We start from the raw sequence: 23,888 nt of genomic DNA on the forward strand, positions 1-23,888 counted from the left end.
TCTATTTCGCATCACTAGCATTGTAATATTCATTTTGTTAGATCGCCATCCAACAACAGAGGCAGTTGTATCGCTTAAAAGTGAACTATCCAGGCAAAACATTTCTTATTACTGCAGTTTTACTGTTTAAATAAGGAGTGCATCTATTATTCATGAAGATCGGGAATTCCTTTTATTTATGGTTCTGATGCCAAGCTAAATCGAGAGTAACGTTTGGTTCTTGGCATGATGTCACATTCATTGTATGCTAGACGTGGACCAGTAAGTAGAAATTAAGCTTGCAATTCTAGAAAACTGCCAATCACATGTTAACCAGTAAATTTTATGTTACAGAGGCAAGGCAAAGCTGCCAAAAATGAAGTTAATGTAAATTTCTTAAATGCAAAAAGCTTACTGAAGAAAATTTTGATAAAGTCCAGTAGCATAGAAGCCGGGGAGAGGGAATGCCTCCATTCTCTTCCAAGCTCGATTTGTCGAGTTTGGGAAATTTGTAGTTGGTAAATAACCGACCGAAGTGTCTGGACAAAGGGCCAAGTAATAGCTATGATGCGCCGCACCATCCACTTTACCGATGGTAACTGGCAGTGGTTTTACCTTTATGGATGTAATTTGATGCTGCAATGGCCATTCACGCACAATCTTATTTCTGATGCTAGGCTTCAATAATGATTCCTTTACTATAAATTTATCATATTATCAATTGATCATTGTTTACTCAATATTTATGACGCATTTTACAGGCGGAAACCCTGAATGAAGAACAGATAGAAGGTATTCCTCTTCTGCATTCTTGTTTTTAACCAATTTTCTAGAAATTTGAACTTTTTAGCCATTTTCAAAAATTTTACGTTTACTTGGGAACTCTAACTCTTTCAAGTTCAAAGTTAGAAATATCAAACAATCAAATTTTTCTTTAAATTTCATTATTTTCTTATTTTCACAAACATATTTCAAAAATGAATTTTTCGACTATTTCCATCCTTTTCTTTCTGTCGCTTTTCTTTATGTTATCTTAAACGAATCGTACGACCTTTTTGACTTTTATGGCAAATTTCCCTTAGAATTCCGAGAAGCCTTCTACTTGTTTGACAGTGATGGTAATGGGGCAATAACAACAAAGGAACTAGGACATGTTATGCGAAGTCTGGGACAGAACCCAACCGAGGCTGAGCTTCAAGATATGATTAATGAAGTCGACATTGATGGTATGATTGATAAATTTCCAAATTGCTTTTTCCCTTTGAAAATTTTCCTAGGTACAAACTGTACAAACTTCTGGAAAGTCTCAAATTCCCAAATCAAATGTACGAAAATTCTAATAAATACCTAGAGTCGGTCATACATTTTTTGCAGAAAGTAGCCTTTAAATGGTGTAGCATACTAAATGTTGTTGTTAATTCAGGAAATGGCACAATTGATTTCCCTGAATTTCTCAATATGATGGCAAGGAACATGATAGACTCGGAGGGCGAAGAGGAAATCAAAGAAGCATTTCGAGTTTTTGACAAAGATGGTAATGGACACATAAGTGCAGCTGAACTACGTCATATCATGACAAACTTGGGCGAAAAACTAACAGACGAAGAAGTGGACGAAATGATCAAAGAAGCCGACATTGATGGGGACGGACACATCAATTATGAAGGTGCAAAGCCATTGTTATATATTATTAGTTGCTAACATTGAACAATGTTTCTTTTCATCAACCTTCAATTATTTCGTTACAGCACATGCGTAAATAGTTCTCTCTAGCCTACAGACACACCTAAGAAAATTTGAAACACAGCTTGAAGCAGGTTTTATCCAGATCTTTTAATGGACTGATGCAGCTACAAAATGTAAAGTAAGACTAGCTTAATGCAATCACAGTCACGTGGTACGGCTCTAGACCATATGCTAAGTTTCAGATGGAGTTTTAGACAACACGTGGCCAAGTTCTGAAGATTCTGAGTCAATTCTTATCTATTTGAAATTATTTTTATCTCTTTGCTAAAGCGACACGCGGGAGATGATCTCGGCTTATCTAGATGCAGCTTATTTGGCTTACCTTTTAAACCTGGCCTAAATGAATTAAGTGGTCTTGAATTTAGCTAGTCTCTAGATATGAGCATATTCTACATTTTTTCAGCTATGGTTTGAAATTCTGAAGGCATACTACCTTATTCAAGTATGCGATTTTTTGCTAAAGTATTGTTTTTGAGCTTCAGAAACTGAAGCAATGCAGACTAGAGCTGGCACTGCTATACATACTAATGCATTTTGGTTGACATACCTGAGTATAGATCTCAGAATAAGGCTCAAAAGTATGAATTTTGCAGATATATTCCCAGTTCTGAATGAAGGTAGGCCAATAAAACGACGCAAGCACATGACAGGTATTGCCAGGTTGGTGTTGATATGGATAGTCCTTTAGAACCGGTTTTGGTCAGCATTTTTGTTGATTTTGTGAAGGTCATGTTTGATCGTCTGTTTTGGTTTTACTCGATAGAAAAAGTTACAAACAAATCACCTAAAACTGTACCTAACGAAGACTGCTATACTACATTGCAAGGATGGTCAGGAGGAGCATTATATAATGACTAACCCCCTACTACATATAAACAAAAATTATAATTTACATTAAAAGACAATTCGATAAATAAAAAAAAAGAAATAGAGAAGAGACTTGACAGTTTTTGTTCGTGAGCTGTTCAAAACGTTTGAAGGCCTGGATAAACTCCAGTGTTGCCATTAAAAATTTTTGAATTGAAATCAAATGGTAACTGTTTATGGTAAAGCAATGCATTTACACTGTCATTATGCATATGCATTTACACTGTCAAGCAGATCAAGCAATTTACATCAAAAGTATGGCAGAGCAGAAAATGGTTCTCCGTGTTCTCAACACCATCATTTGTGATTGTGATTGACTGCGATCAAAAGCCAGGTCCATTTTTATAATCCTCGTCAAACGAATTTTACATGGGTTATTCAGGGGGGGGGGGGCTTGTACAAGTGGAGGGGCTTGTACAAGTGGAGGGGCTTGTAAAATTATAGTAGACATTAAGTAAGAAGACATTAATAAAAGACCTTGTATATTTAAGCCGGAAATTTGTTATGGACATTTAATCAATCACTACCAAAAGTATGAATTTTTGTGGCAATTCAATAAAACACCAAAAGCAACAGATGGCAAAAATCGACAAATCCAGGATTTACGGTAGCAGTGGGGACTTATTCGAGAGGGGAGGGGGCTTTTTGAAAATTTTTAGTTCTAGGGTGGGGGCTTATTCGAGGGGGGCATTTTCGAGGAGAAGGGGGTGGCTTTTTCGAGGACTTACGTTATTCCTTCCAAAAAAGGAAGCAATCTCTACAACCACCTTCCCCGACAGAACTGCCCGCAAAGTTCTGAGATGGAGTAGAAACCTACCAGCAATCCAGCAGTCGCGCAAAATTTACTGATAAACCAAAAGCTATAGTGGGCATAGCCCGCTCATGATTTCCTAGACAGTTTAGAATACATGTTCATTAAAATGAAAGCAACGTTATTGAGTTGACAAAATAAGTTTGTTTTTAGCTTTGGACTCTAGTGGTAAGTTTTCTGTCATGTGCTAACATTTTTTCATTGGCCTATTTTCATCTATAAGTGGGTTTTATATCTTCGGACTACAATTTCCATTACAATATCCATTCTTATTCGGAAATTTTCTGCTCCAAGGAGTATCAAACGAAAAACAGTGCTTAAAAACATATCTCGCTTAAAATATGGAATCATTATTCACTGCAATTGGATATTGTTAAAGGATAAGAACTTACTTAGCATATTCTCTGAAGGATGTCTTCAATTGCAATTGCGAGGACTACTTTTCGTAATGTTAAAGCTAAACAAAATATTCTGAATTTTTGAAGCGCTAAAATTTCCTGCTCTTTTCTTTTCCAGAATTTGTTAAAATGATGCTGAAATAGATGAAAAGGCATGGAACAATTTTGTTAATTATCATTTCGGCAGATATCTGAAAAGCCTTAATTAGCTATCAAACCATACGAGCGCAATGAAAAACGGCAAATTTTGTCATGGTGAACTGGATATATTGACTAATGACAACGACTGCAGTTGCTGTATGCCTTTGAATGGTAAAAACTGACATACGATTTGTTAACAATTAGACGCCAGTGCTATATTTTGTATTCAGAAGATGTTATTTTCATAGGTGCAAGATACTTTTTGGTCAAGCTTCTTTGAGATGAATCTATTTTGTTTCTGCTTAGTTTCAAAACGAAAGCGGTTATTTTTTATACCGCTTAAAAATAACTTAATGATTTATTACCCTTAATTTGATCAAAGAGAATAGAAAGGACAATTTATTCTGCGAAGAGAAGGAACAATACAGATTATGCAAACTTCTGTCAACTGATCAAGGGGAGCTTCAATATGTTAAACTGAAAGGAGCTAAATGCAATTACAATGAAAATGGCCCTATTCGCACTGCAAATATGATAATGTTTGTCAAACCTGATATTCTCACTCCAATTAAAAAAACTTTTTCATGATTAACAAAGTTTGTCAGACTTCTTGTTCGCATTAGGCAGTTTTCTGAGGTGTTATATTGTTATCAAACACTTTATCAGGTTGTCATTAAGAAATTGTACCTTTTTTAATCGTGATATGATTTCAAATAGCACCCATGGCTTTTTTATTGGTGTTAACATAATTCTGGCATCTCCGTCGAGTCACCCGCTGGTTATCATAGATTTTCATGAGATTGTGATGCTCCAGAGCTCTACGACGGAACCGTTACAATCTGCAGATTTCAGATTTTGCTGTTCGCACTCTACCAATTAAGCTACTTCCTGACAAACATTTGCTGCCTTTGAAGATAGAACAATAAGAGATTAGCATTGTCAGGTTTCTAGATGCAGTGCGAATGGGCCAATGTTATATGTATTATGGGACGTTGCTTTGAAATTTCTTGAAGCAACCAATAATGTGACCCCTACTCATTAAAACAGTTTGATATTTTTATATGAAAATTCATTCACAGATCTCTGTTCCTTAATTTTGTCAGAAAGAAATATTTGATTTAAATGATTTAACTGACTACATTCAGAGAAGTGACACTCTAGAGTTTATTTCATAAGTAAAATAGCTTCAAACTACTTATTAATAATAATAATAATAATAATGAAAACATTTCATTTTCAACTCAACTTAAACTACAATTACAAATCTCACTATTACAAGGTAATTTGCAATTGGCTAGCCTGGTTTTACAAGAAAAAACTATAACAATCGTAAGGTAAACGGAAAAACTGAGAAAAAAAAACAACCAAAGATAAAAAGGATTTAATTCCGGATTTGTCCATGCTGAAAAATGTTCGTAAAGTAAATAAAATCTAATTAAAATATTCTTTCTACAGGAGACTTATATATCAGTCTCCTGTAGAAAAGTGGGCATAGACTATATGTATTCCCCGCAGAGATATTCTCGATCAGGTTAAGAATGGCTTTCCGGGACTTTTCTTCACAGATATCTGTGAATTAAAATTTCATCCTTTATGTTCAATAAAGACATTAAGAAGAATTGAATGTCTGTGCAACGACAGGTTAAGCTAACGAGAAACCACCCACTAAACGACACGCTGTATGAAATTTTTAGTAAGACGCGAGTAATGTAGGTTGATGTAGATAGGCTCATTATGAACTCAGCAAATTGGCTTTATGATTCAATCAATGGTGAAAGAATTTTTCAAAATATTGAATAAGAAACTGTAAATTTTGGAATATTAACAAATATTAACCTTTAAACTTTGCCGATGACGCTCTACAGCAATGCATTTTTCATTAATTTGTTGTAAACCTTGCAGTACATGTACATTTATTAATTCTGCATTGCAATGCAGTGCTCCGACAACAATGCTTGCTTTGTAATTTCACTTGAACTTATTAACAAAGCTAAGCATTACTTCATGAATTGAAATGATTCAGCAGATGTTTTCAGTTGTCGGATAAACAGACCAGATAATTCATTTTGTTTGCTCTGAGAATAAAGAAACAGACCAGGTTGTGAATTTCGGCCTATTGCAGCAGTACATGCAAAGCAGCAAGCGCGAAGGCTAGGAAGTATGGAAGACCTTACAAATGAAGAGAATGAAGATCAGGTATCCTTGCTTCGTTTGACTTGCACATTTGGACAATCTTATTATTATATTGAATGGCATTTGACTTTCTAAATGCGATTATTCCTTATCAATGTAGGAAGATTCTCTCGAGCTTCTCAGCTGTAAGCGAGTTGCCTCCGAAGAATTCGCGTGTATGTTTATGCTAGATATCTAATTACATTCATTTTTTCAAATTTGACAGATGTTTTTATATTAGTGACAATTAGTTGTACGATTTCACCCAATAAAGGTGTACGGCAAGATACTCGATGAATATATTAGCAAGTAATATTTGGAAGTTGTTTTTTAGACAACAAAGCATAAAACAGAGAAGTTTTTAAAATAGATTCTTAAAAATAAAGATGTTGAGACTGGCCCATCTTTAGTTGCCATTGTAAGGCCAGGGCAAAATTTATCTGACTGATCAACGCGCATTGTATCAAGTATGACAGTAGCTTCTGGCCAAGATGGATGCGATTCATCGAGGTAATTTTCCATATTTTCTACCAGTACCTTAGCTGCACGACAAGGACGATGTTATCAATGTAAGATTGCGCTACGCAACTTACGGATAAACAATTCTTTGTGAACTAACGGAACTTTGTCTTTGACTTTGTAAAACATTTTCGTATAAAGGTGCCTATGTCATTCAGGACTTGAAGTACAGACTCAACTCAACTTCTGTTATAACTGTAATATTTCTGGTTGAATCTTCATAAGTCAAATTCGTGAAGAAAGTAAAACCTCTGCTCAATATTCTTTTCCGTATTTCCAATTTGCTTAAATGTCAAAGCAACTGCTGAACAATAGGAAGAACTTTCATTTCATTACATACTGCTATCGTTATCTGAAGAACACTCAATTTCAGCTATTAATGTTAGGTCATTGACGGCTCTTGTGAATTATTAATTTTAACGCTCTTTATATAATTTTCATTCTTTACCGGGCGGTCTCATTCCAAGCCATAAAGATCATCCCATTGCAACGGTATTTGATAGAGGTATCATTTCAATCTAATTTTCTCAATTTTTGTAAAGTCTAAAAGTCCCACTGATTTAAAGCCGATTTATTCAAGCACTCATATTGCAGGCATCTAAAAAGATTATTTATAAAAGGAAACGAAAATGAAATGATATGATTTTTGAGCGTTTTTGTAGACTGGTGACCTGAGGCTTTATTTGTTTTGGACTATTAAATTTTCCAAGTATGTAACTTGAGAATAGCAAAACTTGCATCAAGATTGACTGAAATTTACAAGTAATTTCAATTTTGATATCCTATGCCTTTTCCTCTGATCTATAATAGCGATTCTGTTTGTGGTCAATAAATAGAGTGTCGTGGAGCAAACAAATTTTAATCTGACGTTTTAATCTGATATGAGCGTAGCACATTTCTCAAACTTTCTGCTAGCATTGCAGTTGAGATTTGTTTCAAAGCCTATGGTTGGCTCTAACTTGTAAAGACAGTGTTTATTGGTTTTGAGAAGTAATTCAAGACATAACTTAAAGAAACCTTTTCATTTCAGTTCAATTTAACTAGAAGAGCAGACCTATTTATTGCAAAAGTATCTTGCAACTGATTAGCATTAACAAGATGATTATTTCAGTTGTAAGCGCAAAAAGAGAAACAGAGAGAAAACAGCAAGCAGTTAAAAAGCATATAATTTTAGGTTTGTCCATCGTTTATTTTTGCAACAATTATGTATTACGTAGATTGAATGGCAATGTTTGAAAGTTTAGGGATAAAACACCGTATTGCAGTTGATTGATAGGGAGAGAGTCGTACATTTTGAAGAAAGAGAGACAGATTTGAGCTGCCGTTTTAATTCGGTAGAAAGAGGAGCATAGTTGCTGTGGTATCTTGTTAAATTTGCTTCAAGATTAGATTCGAAACCAACAGTAAGCTTTTAGATGTAAAGGTAATTGTTATTTGTCTTCAGGAGACGATCAATTGTTATTTGTTATCCAGTTTTGACTGATGGTGAAATATAGCCAAGTATACCAACGTAGATTATAGACACATTAACAGCTTCTATGGAGGTAGGAAGATGGCTAGAAAGTTTAAGATAGAGTTGTGCTGCCAGGTGTAGTATCAGCCTTGCTCAAGATATGTTTCGTAGTAGTGGCCTTGCTGTAAGAATTTTGCGGATGGTTAAGTTAGGCTGAGTCCGAACTGGTTTTTAGAAAGAAAAGTGAGCAGCGTTGGTAGCGCTCGGGGTCAAATAGGGAACAGGGTCAAATTGGGAAATCGGGGTAATATAGGGAAATCGTTAATAACTCCAAAAATTGGACTGATATTTTAAAACAAACCGCAGATTCAGATTCGGCATGCTTCAATCTATCTTTGAAATGTATTTCTAATTCGACTACGGTAATTTAGCAGTACAAATCGCAATTTTTTGGTAGAAATTGCAAAGAAAAATACACACTTTCTTCATATCAATTCAAATTTCAAACATCCTGCACCTTCGTTACAAGATTTTTCGAAATAAATCAGCCGAGAGATCGACGCGCTCGAGGTCAAATAGGGAAATCGCCATTTTGGGTCAAATAGGGAAATCACCGTTTGGGGTCAAATAGGGAAATCTTCAAAAACAGCAAGGAAAAAACACGAAACAGAGAACTAACCTCATTTCTGCACGTAAAATCATCCAATCTGTTGTTAACACCATTTAGCTTGTTAGAAATCAAGGTACACCACTTAATCAATTCATCTCAAGTCAATGCATCACATAAATTGTCATAGCTGGAATAAATAGGAAAAAAATTCAATAAACATCTTTAAAATCCGCTTTTTGGCCCGAAATCATAAATATTCTAAGGATAAATTTGAAGACTATGATGTTTGCTGGGCGGTGTTTCTTTACTTACATTGACGATGTTAATCTTGTCAGAAAATTTGTTTAATTACATTGACATTTTCAATAAGTCCCATCAATGTAGGACAGTTTTCAGAATTCAGCTTTTTCCTACTTTGATTTCAATATTTATAGAATCTGCGATTTTCAGCTGAAAGTTCCGACAAAAACAGACAGACAGACAAAAAGACCTAATTCGAAGTCATTCTTACTTTCCATCAAAAATCTTCTATATTTTTTATCTTCATTTTGCATTCGGTGAGAATACAACATATTTATATATTGACAGTATACAGTAGACTCAAGTTCAGGTCATTGGTAAATGATGGAAACATCCATTTTTATAACTTGGTTTTTAACTTTAAGGTTAAGAAGAAAAGAAGCAGTGGCGTAGCCAGTGTTGAAAGGTTTGAGAGGTAAAGTGGAAACAACTTTGTATAGCCCTTTCCAATTACAAAAGAGATCCATATGAAAACCTGGTTGTAGTGCCTTATTCGTGACAAAATTTCTTAAAACTTGTAAAAACATCTCTTGTAAGAACATCTCTTGTAAAAACATCCTTACCCCTTGGCCGTTCTAGGGTCCATGCACTGATGCTTGTTTTTGGGGGCTACCGTTTGTCTGATTTATACTTATTTCACTGTTGTAACATCTACTAAATTTGGTCTAATTTTCGAGGAGTGATTTTATTTGTATTTATATATATTTTTGCATGGCCCCTTGTTAACTAGTTCTTTAGCTGTAGGAAACTATGGGCAAAGATTGATATTAAAATGAAAATGAACTGTAAAAGACCATTGTCAATAAATCAATCTTTTCATTTAATCTTTTCATCATTTTCAAAATCCAGGGGTGATCAATTTGCAATAATCTTTAGTTGAGGACACTCTCATGAAGCAAAAAGCTTTTGGAATAATGATTTTTGGCAGAAAAGTAAAACGGTTTGAAAAGGCAAAATTCAACTGCCTCCCTATTTGACCCTGAAACTGCGAAGGACAGCTTTCTGTAAACAAGGGCCAAAATTTGTTTATGCCCTTGTTTTAGAATTTTAATACAAAATTTTCTAGTTATATACCTTGTTTTCTAACAAGCAAAATGGCTTATAAAACAGATTGGATGATTTTACGGGCAGAAATGAGGTTAGTTCTCTTTTTCGTGTTTTTTCCTTGCTGTTTTTGAAGATATCCCCATTTGACCCCAAATGGCGATTTCCCTATTTGACCTCGAGCGCGTTGATCACTCAGCTTATTTATTTCGAGAAATCTTGTAACATCGGTGCAGGATGTTTGAAATTTGAATTGATATGAAGAGAGTGTGCATTTTTCTTTGCATTTTCTACCTTTTGCTTTTTATGTTGAATTAAAACGATGCTTTTTACGAGCTTTGTCTATTTACTCCCGTAGCTACGGAGGAGCTACGCCTCAAGCTAACATAGAAGAAAACCATTGCAATTTATACTGCTTAAATTACCGTAGTTGAATTAAAAAGCATCTTAAAGGTAGATTGAAGCGCGCTGAATCCGTTTCTGCGGTTTGTTTTAAGATATCAATTCAATTGTTGGAGGTATTAACGATTTTCCTATTTGACCCCGTTCCCTATTTGACCCCAAGCGCTACCAACATGATTGAGAAAAGTGCTACTTAGGGTAGTCATAATTGAGAGGTCTCATTGTAATTCGAGGTAGCCCACAAGCGTTCTCAATATAATGTTTAATCTAAATTTTATTTTAACTTCACTTTGTTATCTGTTATTCGAAAATTTAGACAACAATTGCACACTGTCTGGTAAAAAGAGATACAGAATTTTACTTTTTTAATGGTGCATTGAATGAAACGAATATATTTTTGTTATAACATTATCATTATTATTTGATTATTATTTTTCTGCATTATAACAATAATTTCGTATTGACGTAAAGCCATATACAATTGCTTAATGATATCATAGTATAACCCTTCACAGCTATTGCTATGTCATGATTATGATAACGAAAGCTAGAAATATATGAAGATTTACCCAAAACATTAGATTGAGTGGTAATTCTTTGAAAACTCAATATACAGCCTTTCTTAATCACTTTTTTTTATTCCTCGATCTCTATTCGTATGAGTTAAAGACGTTCATCACTTCTTTCCCAGTTAGCTTGTCCATAAATTTTGTCCACTTTCTTTTCTGTTTCTGATCTAGCAATAGCTTCCCTGATTTGGTTTTAAAGCGCTTTCCCCTAAATTGCCCATATGGAGCTGCAACAGCTTTCTCGCTTGAATGTTCTTACAAAATTTGGGAAGGTAGCCAAATATATAACTGTGCTTAACCGTTTATAAAATTTTTAAAAGACGTCGTAAAAAGTTTTTTATCATTTTCTGAAACTTTTTTCAAACTTCAAAGGATCTCTTTGGCCTCTCTCCGAGCATAAATACCATATTTTTATCTTTATTCTCGAGTGCTCTTCTTAAAATCTTTAATAACTCAATGTTTCAAAAGGTTGAATTAATAATGTAAAAGGATCCTTGCCATTCCCAGTTGTGACCTGATGCGGTATTATTTAAAATGTATCCAAAAAATTTTAACTTCTACTATTTTTCATTTTATGCATATAAAAGGGTCACATTGACGATACCTCTGTCCCTTACCTTCAATTCAACACAGTTTTCATTTTGAAGTCCTCCTCTCGCATGTTGATTGGCCATGTAACGGCAATTACAACTCACGCTGAACAACGATGCCTTTTTTGATGGAATTCTAACTTTCTTGAAACGTTGCCATCCTATCTTTGATGTTTTATGGCGATACAACTTAACGTAACAAAACTGCAAAATAATGTGGATTCCAGTTGATGCTGCCATCCCTCATGCCGCAAGTGCTTCAACTTGTTTTCAGTTACGTAAATTTCAAGATGCTACCTTGCTTTTTCTCAGCAATGACAATAGAATATTGAACATTTATAAAATAGTTTCCAGAATTGATGAATGGGAACAACTTAAGAATATTTGTTTCTTATTGAGGCTTTTAGAACTATACAAAAGTTCCATTACGAGATAAACGTCTTCAGAAAAGTTTTGAGACTTTTGAGACTTTTGAGTTGCGTATCACAAACTTTTTCCTTCATTTATATTAAAAGAATGTCAAGAGAAACAAACAGCAGGGTAATTTCAAAACCAAAATAAAGATATCTTGTCAAAAAAACGCTGCGATCTAATACAAAGCAGCAAAGGAATTGAATCATAAAAAAGGTCTCTTCAAGAACAGAAAAATGGCGCTCTCCGTAGTTCTAGTTTCCACTAGGACTTGATTATAAATAAATACGTTAAGAAGATTGAATAGAAGAAGTAAGAAGTAGTTCAAAAGAAGAAGTTGTAGAAAAAACTAGCTCATTCAATGGCAATTAGCAGCTGGTAATGGTATGTTACATACCTTAAAAAGATTCCCCTACATTTTGTTCTATTAGAATATTTATTGCTCGATAAAGATTCTCTTTATAAAACATTCTACGTAGAGCACTTCACAATGCATACTATTTTAGCAGAAACTTGTGCTTTTTTATGTTAATCATTAGCAATTTTATTACAGAAAGTTGCTAAAAATGAAGCGTCATCAGTTAATTTTATATTTTCTGTCATATTTCAAGAAGTGTTTTAAAATAATTAAATTAACGACTCTGCAAAGAATGGGGAGTTATAAATCCTATAAAAACAATTTTTTTCTAGAATAACGATGAATAAAATCATCACCACAGTGATAAAAGCATTGCCATAGGTGGAAAATGTTAACATCACTGGAAATCTTAGAAAAGTTAGAGAATACAACGCCAGTTTACTTTCAACTACAGGTCATTTACACGCTTCTCCCTTAGATATTGAAACATTCATCGTATGGTCATAATGCTATCTTCGTGGCTTGTATAGATCTGGTGTTACATCACGAAGCAGCTAAATCGTATCTAACGTCATTGAATAGTTAATTGTCTATTTGTGGCTACTAAAAAATTAATAGCTAATGCTTTTAACTACCTTTGATGGCTGATTAGGGAATTCAGATATCTAAAGCAACAGGTCCCATTTTCACCGCAAATATGCAAGATAAATCTAACTGAAAAGCATGTTTGACACAGAAAATTGCAAACAAAAAGTTAACGCTTTTATTGCTGATCTGAAATCTGCTTATGACCTGATACTTATTCAGAAATGGAATTGAAGGATAGAAATTGAGCTGAAGCCGGAGACATAAAATCAGCTTCATTGTCGATGGAAGTCATTGATCTTGAGGTATTCAAGTAATTGTTTAAAATATTTGCTTTTTTGAGGATAATGTAGCCTTTTCCATGAAACAGGATGCTAAGATATAAAAATGTTGAGAGCGAATTAATCAGAATCGTAAAGAGTTGCAGGTAGATTAACAAGCAAGTCGCTTGGAGCAACACTCTTAAAAAGACCTCACAGCCAATAAGTATGGAGTATGAATATATAATAAAATACATCACATTGTTCCACTTCTACAGTTTATTTTTTTAATGTTTGATGGTTTACTATTGAATTGAAAATGATACAAACACTATCATCTACCAAGCACTATCTTTAAAATTACCATGTCTTTAAAACTGCTTGCTAAGCCTATTTCTGTATAAGAGGCACTTTAATTTCATTTGATCTATTTTCAATTCTAGCCGCCAGTAGCTCCAAAAAAGTCCAACCTAAAACCAAAGGTAACATGCATGCAATGATTTCAATATCTTTTGTATTTTTTCCTAAAGAACATCCTTGAAGTTATCTGACCCCTAATATAGAAACATTTGAGGGCAGATTGGTAGCTTTGGAGTGCAAAGAGAGAGAACATCTTTGGGGAGAGAATATAAGCTTGATAATCTCTCACAGGGTTACCTCTAGATATTCCATATTTCTATAACAACTCAAATTATCATTAATTTTGTTGAGCGCTTTTCAAATGTAATAAAATATGTAGTAACAACTAACTACATGTTTTTGGGCAGAGTAAATTCATATTAATCAGTTTGTTGACTGGGATACTTAATAAAAAATCATTAGTGTTATCATGCCCAGTGCCCAATTCTAAATAAAATTCAAATCGATATATAGATAATTAATTGTGAAAAATTAATCAAAACTGTAAAGTACTTTTAAACGTACTTAATACAGCTAAAACATAAAAAGCAACAAAAACAGCAGCAGCAAAGCTAAGCAAAGAAAATAAAGCAAAGAAATACGGGAAATTGATATAGCCTTCCTGTACGATATTCTCTTTCTTATAAAGTAATTATTGCAAAATCTTATGTGGGTCCTTAAATTAGCAGAAATACAAGTTTACCTGACTTTGCCAAGAGATTAGCTTCCTATTATGGATTAAATAAGTAAATAAAAGCTAAAATGTTTCAAATGCCATGGAATTTTGCTGGATAGCATTAAGGGCGCGGTAGCCAAAGAGGGGTAGGCAAGTGCTTGCACAGTTGTCCGAAATTTTAAAGCACAGTGTATCATCTAAACTTAATAAGGGATTGCTTTCTGTGCTTCGGAATTTTGTAGGAAATTTTGGGAAAATTTCACCTTTTTTGCTCAGCCAAGTGTAAGATGCCAACAAGCTCTTCATATAATTAGATAGAAAAGATAGCCATGGGTGTCTATATTGTCTTTTTAAAAGAAGACTAGATTTTCAGACGAAATTTTTAGAATCAATTGATGGATAACCTCGTCCTTGTGAACATTAAGAGACCGCTTGTTATTAAATTTAATTGCAATTTTCAGTTCCTTCTCGGCGTTTGTACGACTTGTTGGACTACTTTGACAAATTATAGTGAAGGCAAGGATTTGCTAAGAAAAGACAGAATACAGCATGTCTCTTGGCTGAAGTGATATGGGGATCAATAGCTTTATTTGCTTTTCTTGAAAGTGGGGGCATTTTTTGCTTGTTTCTTATTAGTATTTTCTTCAAAATCTAGAGCCCCTATATCCCCCTCTTCCCTGTCTCCAGCTTCTGTTTAATTAGCAATTGTTATTGGTATTTTCCATCGTATAGTTGTGTTGAACATATCAGGCACGCATTTTCCACGCTCTTCTATAAAGTCGATATTGGTAAATTTCAATATGCATTCCAAGAAATATAAACATATGATTTCAAAAAGACAATTTTCCTGATCGTGAAAAGCCATTCTGCAGATAATAGCTTCTTCCAAAGCTATCAATAAAAAACTTTGCTTCTAACAAGATCACTTTATTCATTAATGATTCTCAGTTTTATTTAATTGCTATACGAATCTAAAAAAATCAACATGTGATTTGCTAACTTTTGAATAAAACTGATTGATAGTAAATAGTAGAAAAAATCAAGGCTGTCAAGTTCATTAATTTCACATTTGCAAATGTACAATCCTGGCAAAAAAGGTTTAGGGAGCGTATCTTTTTGAATAGACTACAATTTGCCAGCCAATCAAATAATTCTTGGCCAGGATTGTCTTATTTCTAATAAGAATGAAAATCTATCATAGCGGTTTGTTGTGTATCGGAAAGAGCTACTAGGCGTATAGAAATGGACGCCCAATGCTAAAAAACTAGGGAGTCGGTCTTCTAGAGTATTATGCGCTGAATCTTCATTAAATTTAAAGAGTTTCAAAAATCTGCACATGAGGTAGTAAATCGGGGGAGACGCGACATGTTTACTTATATTGATCAGATTCAAAGTTCTTTACGTACGTGGAGGGTGCATAGTTATAATGGGAAATATTGATTTGGGGGTCCTTCTTGGTGTCCTTCTTGGTCAATTAACTATGAATTATGGGTTAGTATGGGATTAATAGTTTACACCTTGCGTTTTGCTTCAGACTTTGCTATTAAAGTACTTACATTCAATTTGCCGTCGATCTTTGTAGACGAAAAATTAGTTGATAGCGTGTAAAAGCTTAGGAGAGAGAGAAATTCGCAGATGCTACCTGACATCCTACAGTGGGGGTAAATGCAGCCAAATTCTTACCAAAAGAGTCAGTTGCTGAGTACAAAAAGATACAATTCCTCCGTGGAAAGGGAAAGGAAATGATGGCAGTAAGATTTAGAACATCCGAGTTTACCCATAATATATACACAGATGTACCGAAAAACATTCAAAATTGTCCTCGCTGCTTTACAGAATTGCAATGAGTGGCATCAATGTCTATTTTTGTTTATTTGAGAATATTCAAGTCATCACGAGTAACCAACGGGATTCCAACGAGTTACCAACAAGTTACCCAAACCAGCTACCATTTCTAATTGTGGTTTTATATGGGAATACCACGAGTTACCATGACTTCTTTTAATAAATATATATGTTATATTTCATAAATAATGTGGTAACTCGTTGGTACCTCGTATACATCCATACTGAGTTCTGCAAATTCAGAATGTAACCCATACGGTAGCTCGTTGGTGACTCGTGGCGACTCAAAATCATTTCCCCAGAGCAGGACGATCTCTAGAAAATGGAAATGATTGGCAATTAACGCATTTTTCTGGCGCCACAGAATGCCCAAAGTCAAATCGTTGTTTGTTTTAAACATAACCAAACAGCAAACAGCCATTTTACATAGCAACTGCAGAGCGCTCGAATATCCAAGCGGAAATTGGATTCTCTTTGTCAAAATTGAAAAAGATTTCTCGATTTTCTACTTTGACAAAGATAATGAGTTTTATGTCAGAAATCATTGCGTTCAGGGCCCAAGAGAGGTTATTGTTAATGTGAGGAAGAGCAACGACATCAATAATTGAGCAAAAGAGTTAAATGAATGGAGAAACTTCCAATGAACAAAATAATTGCTGCTTCTCGGAGTGGTATTCATGGTAGAAACTGGTGACTGAGATGATTCAAACTCCACTAATTTCCTAGGCGATTACGGGTCGGCATAGAGATACCTTGAAATGATAAGTGTTGGTGACAGTATAGAAAATAATGAATGCCTTTGTCCATAAATATTGATGCAGCATCAACTTTAATTGGTAAAAAGAAGCCTACACCGTAAACATGTTGAAGCACCAAGGAGTTTTGAAAAATGGTAGAAAATGGAAAAAGGTGTGCAGAAATTTTTGTCTTGAATTTTTAAGAGTAAACTGTACAGTCTTTATAAAAACTTTATCTTCGCCTACCTTCAAAAAAATTATTGAAAAAGCTTTTTTATTCAGTGTTTAAGGCCATTAGGCAAACTCACATGGCTGCTTAGAGCTCGCTTGCAATTTTATTTCGATCAAATCAAGTTTTATCTAGCATGGGTTGCTTTAATTTAAAAAAACTTGATTAAGGAAATGCTAACTGACTTTTCGAATTCTGAAGCTTTTCGAAAGGACGTTTAATCAATATGCAATAGATTTTGCTATATCTTGTTAGATTTTTGCCAAAGACAGATTTTGCAACAACAATAAAGAACAGCAAAGTTGTGAAACAGAAATGGTGGTACGTTGACGGACTGTAGGTAAAAAAGAATGCTTTTTTCAAAAGGCTGGTCAGCATGGTATCAGTTCACAATTTTAGGCAATCAATCTTTTTTTCTGAAATTAAAGATTGCCCTTCTACTGTTATAAAGTCACTGGAATATTTCAATCAAAACTGCTTGATGTTTGAATAATTGTAAGTATACTTGGCTATCAAAACCGTGATTATTTCAAATTTTTGACTGCCTTATTCTTTTCAAAGCGTTCTGGAGACTTGCAGACGAAAGTTCCCGTACTCATCTTATCTATAACTCGCTTTAAATGAAAGCAACACAACTATAATGTTCTGGATATTTTTTTGAAAAGTTAGACAATTTTCTCAGAAAACTGTGCTTGACATCCGTCACAAAAGAATACTGAAAGTTAACGATTAGTTGCCATTTCAAGATAACTTCAGATTCAGGCTGGCGAAATCGACATTTAAACTTGATCTTTTGAGAACCCTATACATCCCCTTTTCCCATTTAGTAGCGGCCAAGTGCAGATTTTGATCCTTCACGTGCTTCAATTCAATTTCATTAATTGGCCAACCCAATAAATCGTTTAAGGGAATAAATGCATAATTACAAAGCAAAGTTATACTAGTTGCGTTAGGCCTGCAAGGCAAAATTAGACAAATTGCCGAGAAAACGAAGAAAAACCATGGCAGTTCTCGTGTTAATTCCACTATATTCTAGAGAATTTACCCGTTAACCATACTACTTAATAGTACAGCCAAATAGATATTTTTATAATTTACTTCTACTGACTTTGCTGCAAGAATAAAACAAAACGTTGATTGAGTACTTTGGTAGCAAATAAGCAAATTCAGAACCAATTATCAATCTTGCAACGCATTAAAATAGATTCTCGCTGACTATTCAAAAGGCATTACAGCTATTTATACACAGTGACGCGCGCGCACATGTTGCTAAAATCGTATCACAATCTATATCAAAACACATTAGCAATGTATTGAAAATTGCGGTGAATCTATCAATTCCAACACCATGACTTTGGGAACTCGCAGCTCTCTTTCCACTCTACTTGTTGTTGAAAGTTGAAAAAAGGCGAAAGAAAAAGTGGAAATAATGTTTAAAAAGAAAGCAAGTGCTCTGAAAGGGGGATTGAAGTTTGGTCTCAAGAAGAAGGTAAAACGGATTTGCTTTCAGCCAGCTGACGCCACTTTCTGCACAAAGAGAATTCTATGTATTTCTATGTATTCTATGTATTTTGAATAACTGAAGGATGTGATAATGATAGTTGTGTTTTCTTTAGGTCACCCAGAAAGAACTTTTCAAAGAAGATGATATCAAAGGTTTGCTGCAGCTATTACCTAAAAGTAGCTTCTGCTCAATTTCATTTTGCAAATTTTGATCGTTTTGAACAATTTTGCAAACATAAAGTCATTTTGACCATTCACTCATGTGCCTCGGAACTTACTTAGACAGAGCAATAAATTTATTCTTATTTAAAGACTCGAACGCAATTTTGAGAACCTATCTTTCTTCTGTGCATTGGCAATCCAGTTTTTTTACAAACTTTTCGTAGAGTTTAAAGATGTTTTCAAGTTGTTTGATAAAGATGGTGACGGAAATGTGACTGAAAAGGAACTTGGCGTTGTTATGAGTGGTTTGGGACAACACATGGCTGACGAAGAGCTGCATGAAATGTTTGTTACTGCTGATTTTAATGGTAAAAACGAGTTTCTATTTTTTGCTAATTCTAAAAAGCCATTTTTATGTTCCTACAATTTCACTTGCTTTGATGCATATATTTAAAAAGAAAAAGACAAAATCAACTCTTTGCAAGGCTTTCTAGATGAATTTTTAAATTCACTGCTTTTTCGCAGGAGATGGTCTGGTAAACTTCAATGAGTTTATGGAAATGATAAGGAAAGGTTTGGACCTTGAAGAAAAGGAAAATGAAGTTGTCGAAGCCTTTAGAGTTTTCGATCGTGAAGGAAACGGGTTCATCAATGCTGCTGAAATTAGAAGAGTGATGACAAACCTGGGCGATAAACTAAACGACGAGGAGGTAGACGAAATGATAAGAGAGGCAGATCTAGACGGCGATGGACAAGTAAACTATGAAGGTAAACTGCAGATATTGGTTGCATTTCTACCACTTAACTACACTACTCACTGCATGGCTTTGTAACTGGTAAATTATCCCTTTCACTTCAGCATGTATGTTTTAAGGCAATTAATGTTAAACGATTAAGGTTGGAAAGGACAGAAGTTTGTTCATTTGGTTGCAATTAGGAATGCATATATATTCTAAAATAGCTTTGTACGTACTGTTCTGTTTGATATATGATAATATTAATTTTGCAGAGTACGTCAAAATAATGATGTCCCATTAGCCGATTGGTGCATTTGAATTAAAGCACATACCGCAACATACTTCGGAACGAAATCAAGCACCTTCTAATGAAGAGAAATGACCTTGAAATGGACGGGAAATTAACACAGCACCAGAAAAAGAAGAATAATATTTACATAAAAGTGCATCGATAGGAATTTAACTAAACAATTGCATTCTCTTGTGATTAAAGTATGTTGTGTGCAATGAATAAAATTGTAATCAAGTGTATGGCGTCTTTTAGGTTCAAAGAGAATTTTGATTTTGTATGATGCACAGTAAAAACCGTATGACTTAAGCGCAACCTCAAAAATGAACTTTTAGGTTATATTTGGCAATATTTATAGCATTTGCCAAACCTTTTAGAGAAATACAAGTGTACGTGCCACTGAAAGCTGGAATATGAAGTATTGTGAATACGTTTTTGTGTAAAGATAATTTTCTGATTGTTCAGCAGTAAAAAAACTGATTAAAAGTTGCTTCTTTTATCTGGAACAATATCACGGCTGGTCTCCGATGAAACTAAATAGTTTTCTGTACAGAATTTGAAAATGGCTTTGAAAAAAGCAAACAATTTATAACATATTGGCAAATTACTACCGGAGTCCAAGAGAGAGAGCGAACTACTTCTGTCTTCACAATATGAAACTTTTTCTTTAGGCACGCGGCACTGATTGAACAACAATACTTGTCTTGTGCTTGCGTTTTTCTGACCAGTCTATTTCGATTCACAACTGGGTATATATTTTTCCTCGTGTTCTTTCGGACCTTTATTCTGACGTTTTATGCTCTAAGGAGTATCAGGTTAAAAAGCTTTTAGCCAATATGTTAAAAATGTTTGCTTTTTCAAAGCCGCATACAGAAGTTTAGGGTTACCAGATAAAAATGAAATCGAAAGAACGTGAAAATGAAAACACGTTTGCATGTTTTTTAAGAAGAATCGGAAGAAGGAATATAACAATGCCTAGAAATGAGCCGCGGTAAATTCTAAATAAGCAGAAATTGAGGCATTTTCGAGCGTAAAACAGCTTCTAAGAAATTTTTCATTTCCCTTTATCTGTAAACAAATTATCGGTATAGGGTTTCGATTCAATAATTTTTGCTGCCTATAATTTACCTCACTGTTAGCAAAACTGTATCTACGTTGGGATTTTCAGACAATGCTTTTGTGTATCATATGTCTGAAGTGTGCACAGTTTCACTCTGTTAAAGATAATCAAATTCCTAGTCGCTAAACATGATTTAAAAGTTCTCAAGGACATGGATTTTTATCAAAAGAATATAAAAAATCGATACTTCAACAGCCATACAATGCCATACAATGCTCAGAACAGCTTATGTACATTATGTGTTTTTCATTACAGTTCACCTAAAATACGTTGCAGACGATTCTAAACGCAACTGATAAAAACAAAGCTTTTATACAGTTCAAAGCATAGCAGGTTACTTTTTAGGACATTTCTCCGTTTCGCAGGCTGGGTGTGTTCTCTATCTGATTCTACACGCTAAATTACGCCAGCAAACAAAGTTTGAGTTTTATAACTTGCGTGGTTACGACGTTATTGTGCAATACCCGATAGCAGACTAGGTACAAAACCCCAGTCAAAAATAGATTTTGGATACGCACTCAAAGCTTGATATACAGCTAATCTGTCTTTGCATATCGAATTGTGTACTTGTACCCAATTTATGCTGGTAACATAATATGCACAATTGTTCGACAATCAACGAAAAGTTTCAACTGCCATAAAGATTTGCTTGTTGGTCAGATCAAATAGATTATTTATTAATTTTAACTCAGTTTCATAGATTTTTGATTAGAAAACTTTTAAGGCAGGTTGCTGGATGGATATGCAAAATCTCTGTCTAAGAAATACGCCAATATCAACCACAAAGTAACTTCTTTTTTGATAATATTTTGTTTCATAACCTTTTGATTTTCTCCTTCTTAAACATGATCAATCTGAATTTCAGTTTGTTAAAAGCGTGTAAAAATATTTTCATAATCAATTGAAATAAAGCATTTTTGAAATAAAATAAAAATTAAGAAATTGAGCAAGCTAATGTTGGTTTGAGATCTTTTGATATTAATAATCTTTTCTCATTTTTTCGTTGTGATTGAATTTTCTTTTTTCCAGTTGAGGAGTCTGCATGGTTCCCAAAAACCTTTGATTATTTCATATTTAACTAACTGTGCATTAAAATCAAGGTTGGGGCGGAAAACTTTGAGGTTTGGGAAACAATTGCTAAAACTGAAAAAGGAAATTTGCTATCCGCCTTCTTAAAAAGTATTGCTCGTTATTATAGGACATCTGCTGTAAGTCTGCTTTAGTTGTTAGAACTATATCTTTCTCTGACCAATGCAATATACCTAGAAAACTGTTTGAGAACTGCCGCTATATTACACCATTAAAACGCTAAATTGAGACTGAATGCTTTCCGCATTTAACTCTACCAATTCTAATGTATCAACGAGAATAAACGAAAAGATGAATTCCTTTCATCTGACAATGACTTAAGATTTTGGACCTTCAAATAATGATTATCGTTTTTTGTCTGTCGATCTTTTATGTCCCACATTTTAATTATGTGTGACAGCTAAATGTCACAAGTGAGCCATAACGTTTTTTTCTGTTCATAGAGATGCAAAATCAAGGAATGCATTCCAAATATTTTTCTATGACTATATTCATTGCCTAATCACGACTAATTTCTATGACTAATCACGGGCAGTTAAGAGGTAGTTGAAGCACAGGGCTTAAAACCAGATGATTACTTCAGAAGAATTCTAAAATCTCAAGAAAATACACATCTTAGAAGGATTATGTGGTAAAAAACTTAGAAAGATACTCTGTAATTTAACGGTTTGGACGGACTGTGTAACGGTTTGGATTCTATATTTAACCAATTTCGTTATGTTTCCTTTGCATGTTTAGGTTACATGTTCTGTTAAATCCTGTTGTGTTAGTTAACGCCTTTTTTTGGTAATGTGTTTGTCTTTAAACTTGTAGTGTGACGCTCTTATTGTCTTGTTAATTAGCTTTTGTTCATGTTATCAGGTTATTAGCATGTGTTGATCACGTTATAAGTAAGTTTCTGTTGAAGCATTAGAGATAACACCAAAGAAGTAGTATCTTTTGTGCGTTACTAATTCAAGGCCTAGGCCCTTTGGCCTAGCCAATCGCTCTACCAACGAGCTGGTTATCAACGGGCTATTCACCGTCATAACAAAAACCTTGATCGTTGAACATCTGCATTGGGAAAAACTTGAGGTAAAAACCTTGATAAACCCTCCAAAAGGCCTCTCCCTATTTTGGTTCATAGTTCTGTATGTCATAAATTTCGAGAAGAAACCAAAATGCTGTTTATTAACACCAAACGCCTTAAATCTTTGAATTTGTCAAAAAATGATGCAATTTTAAGAAGATCGGGAGTGCATTCGGAAGATCAAACAGCTTACTCAAAAAAAGTAAGAAGGTCATTCATCATCGAATGCATTTCTCTTTTGTAATTCTCTCAAATCACTGTTGCTTACATTTTGAGTTTTGAAAAAAATAACCATTATCCACTCAGTGAAGTTTTTAAAATAATAAAAACATCCTCTAAATAAATATGAAACAATGTTACCTAAGAACAAAAGATACAGAAATGGGGTCTTTGATTAATCTTTCAAGATACAACATTTGAGTTCAAAAGACTTCATTTCAAAAGAAACTTAGTATCCATTCACTTGAAAGAAACAGCAGTTTTATTATCTTGCATTCTTGTAAGGCTTTCTTGTGATGTAAGTGTGTCAGCTAGAAGCTACTTCGTAACAGTGATTTTTTCGAAAATGAAATAGCAACTGTTTTCAAATGGCAAGTTATTACTTTTATCGTAGATTCGTCAGATAAAGCTTAAGTTTGGGTTTGAAACAGAACATTCTTGTCAAGTCTCATTTTATCTTAAAGATTAGGGCGTCATTTCTTCTACCTACAACTTAAACTTTGTAACATATCTTTTTGGCTTGATAGTTGACATGAACTTTTAAATGCTAATAGCTAAATGGCCGATTCTACAAAGAACACTCAGTTCAATGGATTTCA

The 23,888-nt window shown here is 34.2% G+C and overlaps 2 protein-coding genes across 8 annotated transcripts; both read left to right on the forward strand.

Moving 5' to 3' along the window:
- The first annotated feature begins 39 nt into the window (after positions 1–39).
- On the forward strand, positions 40–4,214 carry LOC148957178 (uncharacterized). Its single transcript, XM_089115751.1, has 5 exons — positions 40–261; positions 741–771; positions 1,062–1,205; positions 1,403–1,645; positions 3,920–4,214. Exons 1-5 carry the CDS (start codon positions 226–228, stop codon positions 3,943–3,945), a joined length of 480 nt encoding a protein of 159 aa, XP_088971877.1. The 5' UTR covers positions 40–225; the 3' UTR covers positions 3,946–4,214.
- A 1,751-nt stretch (positions 4,215–5,965) lies between these two features.
- Positions 5,966–22,930, forward strand: LOC135688525 (neo-calmodulin). Of its 7 annotated transcripts, none has more exons than XM_065205408.2 (6): positions 5,966–6,138; positions 13,659–13,697; positions 18,718–18,757; positions 18,991–19,134; positions 19,292–19,534; positions 19,776–22,930. In XM_065205408.2, the coding sequence occupies exons 1-6, from the start codon at positions 6,103–6,105 to the stop codon at positions 19,802–19,804; spliced, it is 531 nt and encodes a 176-aa protein (XP_065061480.1). In that variant the 5' UTR covers positions 5,966–6,102; the 3' UTR covers positions 19,805–22,930. The 7 variants fall into 7 exon arrangements, with proteins under 7 accessions (XP_065061480.1, XP_065061485.1, XP_065061481.1 ...); XM_065205409.2 differs by lacking the exon at positions 5,966–6,138 and adding an exon at positions 12,793–13,260; XM_065205407.2 differs by lacking the exons at positions 5,966–6,138; positions 13,659–13,697 and adding exons at positions 16,757–17,044; positions 17,357–17,422.
- Positions 22,931–23,888: the final 958 nt, after the last annotated feature.

Source organism: Rhopilema esculentum, unplaced genomic scaffold (assembly GCF_057945365.1).
Source record: "Rhopilema esculentum isolate cy_ngs unplaced genomic scaffold, ASM5794536v1 HiC_scaffold_36, whole genome shotgun sequence".
Lineage (NCBI taxonomy): Eukaryota > Metazoa > Cnidaria > Scyphozoa > Rhizostomeae > Rhizostomatidae > Rhopilema > Rhopilema esculentum.

What these genes read in the sequence shown, in the direction of transcription:
- LOC148957178 (XM_089115751.1), top strand. Translation starts at nt 226, where the DNA reads ATGATGTCACATTCATTGTATGCTAGACGTGGACCA. An exon ending in GAATGAAGAACAGATAGAAG is followed by an intron (nt 772 to 1,061) that starts GTATTCCTCTTC and finishes AATTTCCCTTAG; the next exon opens with AATTCCGAGAAGCCTTCTAC. An exon ending in CGGACACATCAATTATGAAG is followed by an intron (nt 1,646 to 3,919) that starts GTGCAAAGCCAT and finishes TTTCTTTTCCAG; the next exon opens with AATTTGTTAAAATGATGCTG.
- LOC135688525 (XM_065205407.2), top strand. Translation starts at nt 16,997, where the DNA reads ATGTTGAAGCACCAAGGAGTTTTGAAAAATGGTAGAAAATGGAAAAAG. An exon ending in GTTGTGAAACAGAAATGGTG is followed by an intron (nt 17,423 to 18,717) that starts GTACGTTGACGG and finishes TGTTTTCTTTAG; the next exon opens with GTCACCCAGAAAGAACTTTT. An exon ending in TGTTACTGCTGATTTTAATG is followed by an intron (nt 19,135 to 19,291) that starts GTAAAAACGAGT and finishes GCTTTTTCGCAG; the next exon opens with GAGATGGTCTGGTAAACTTC.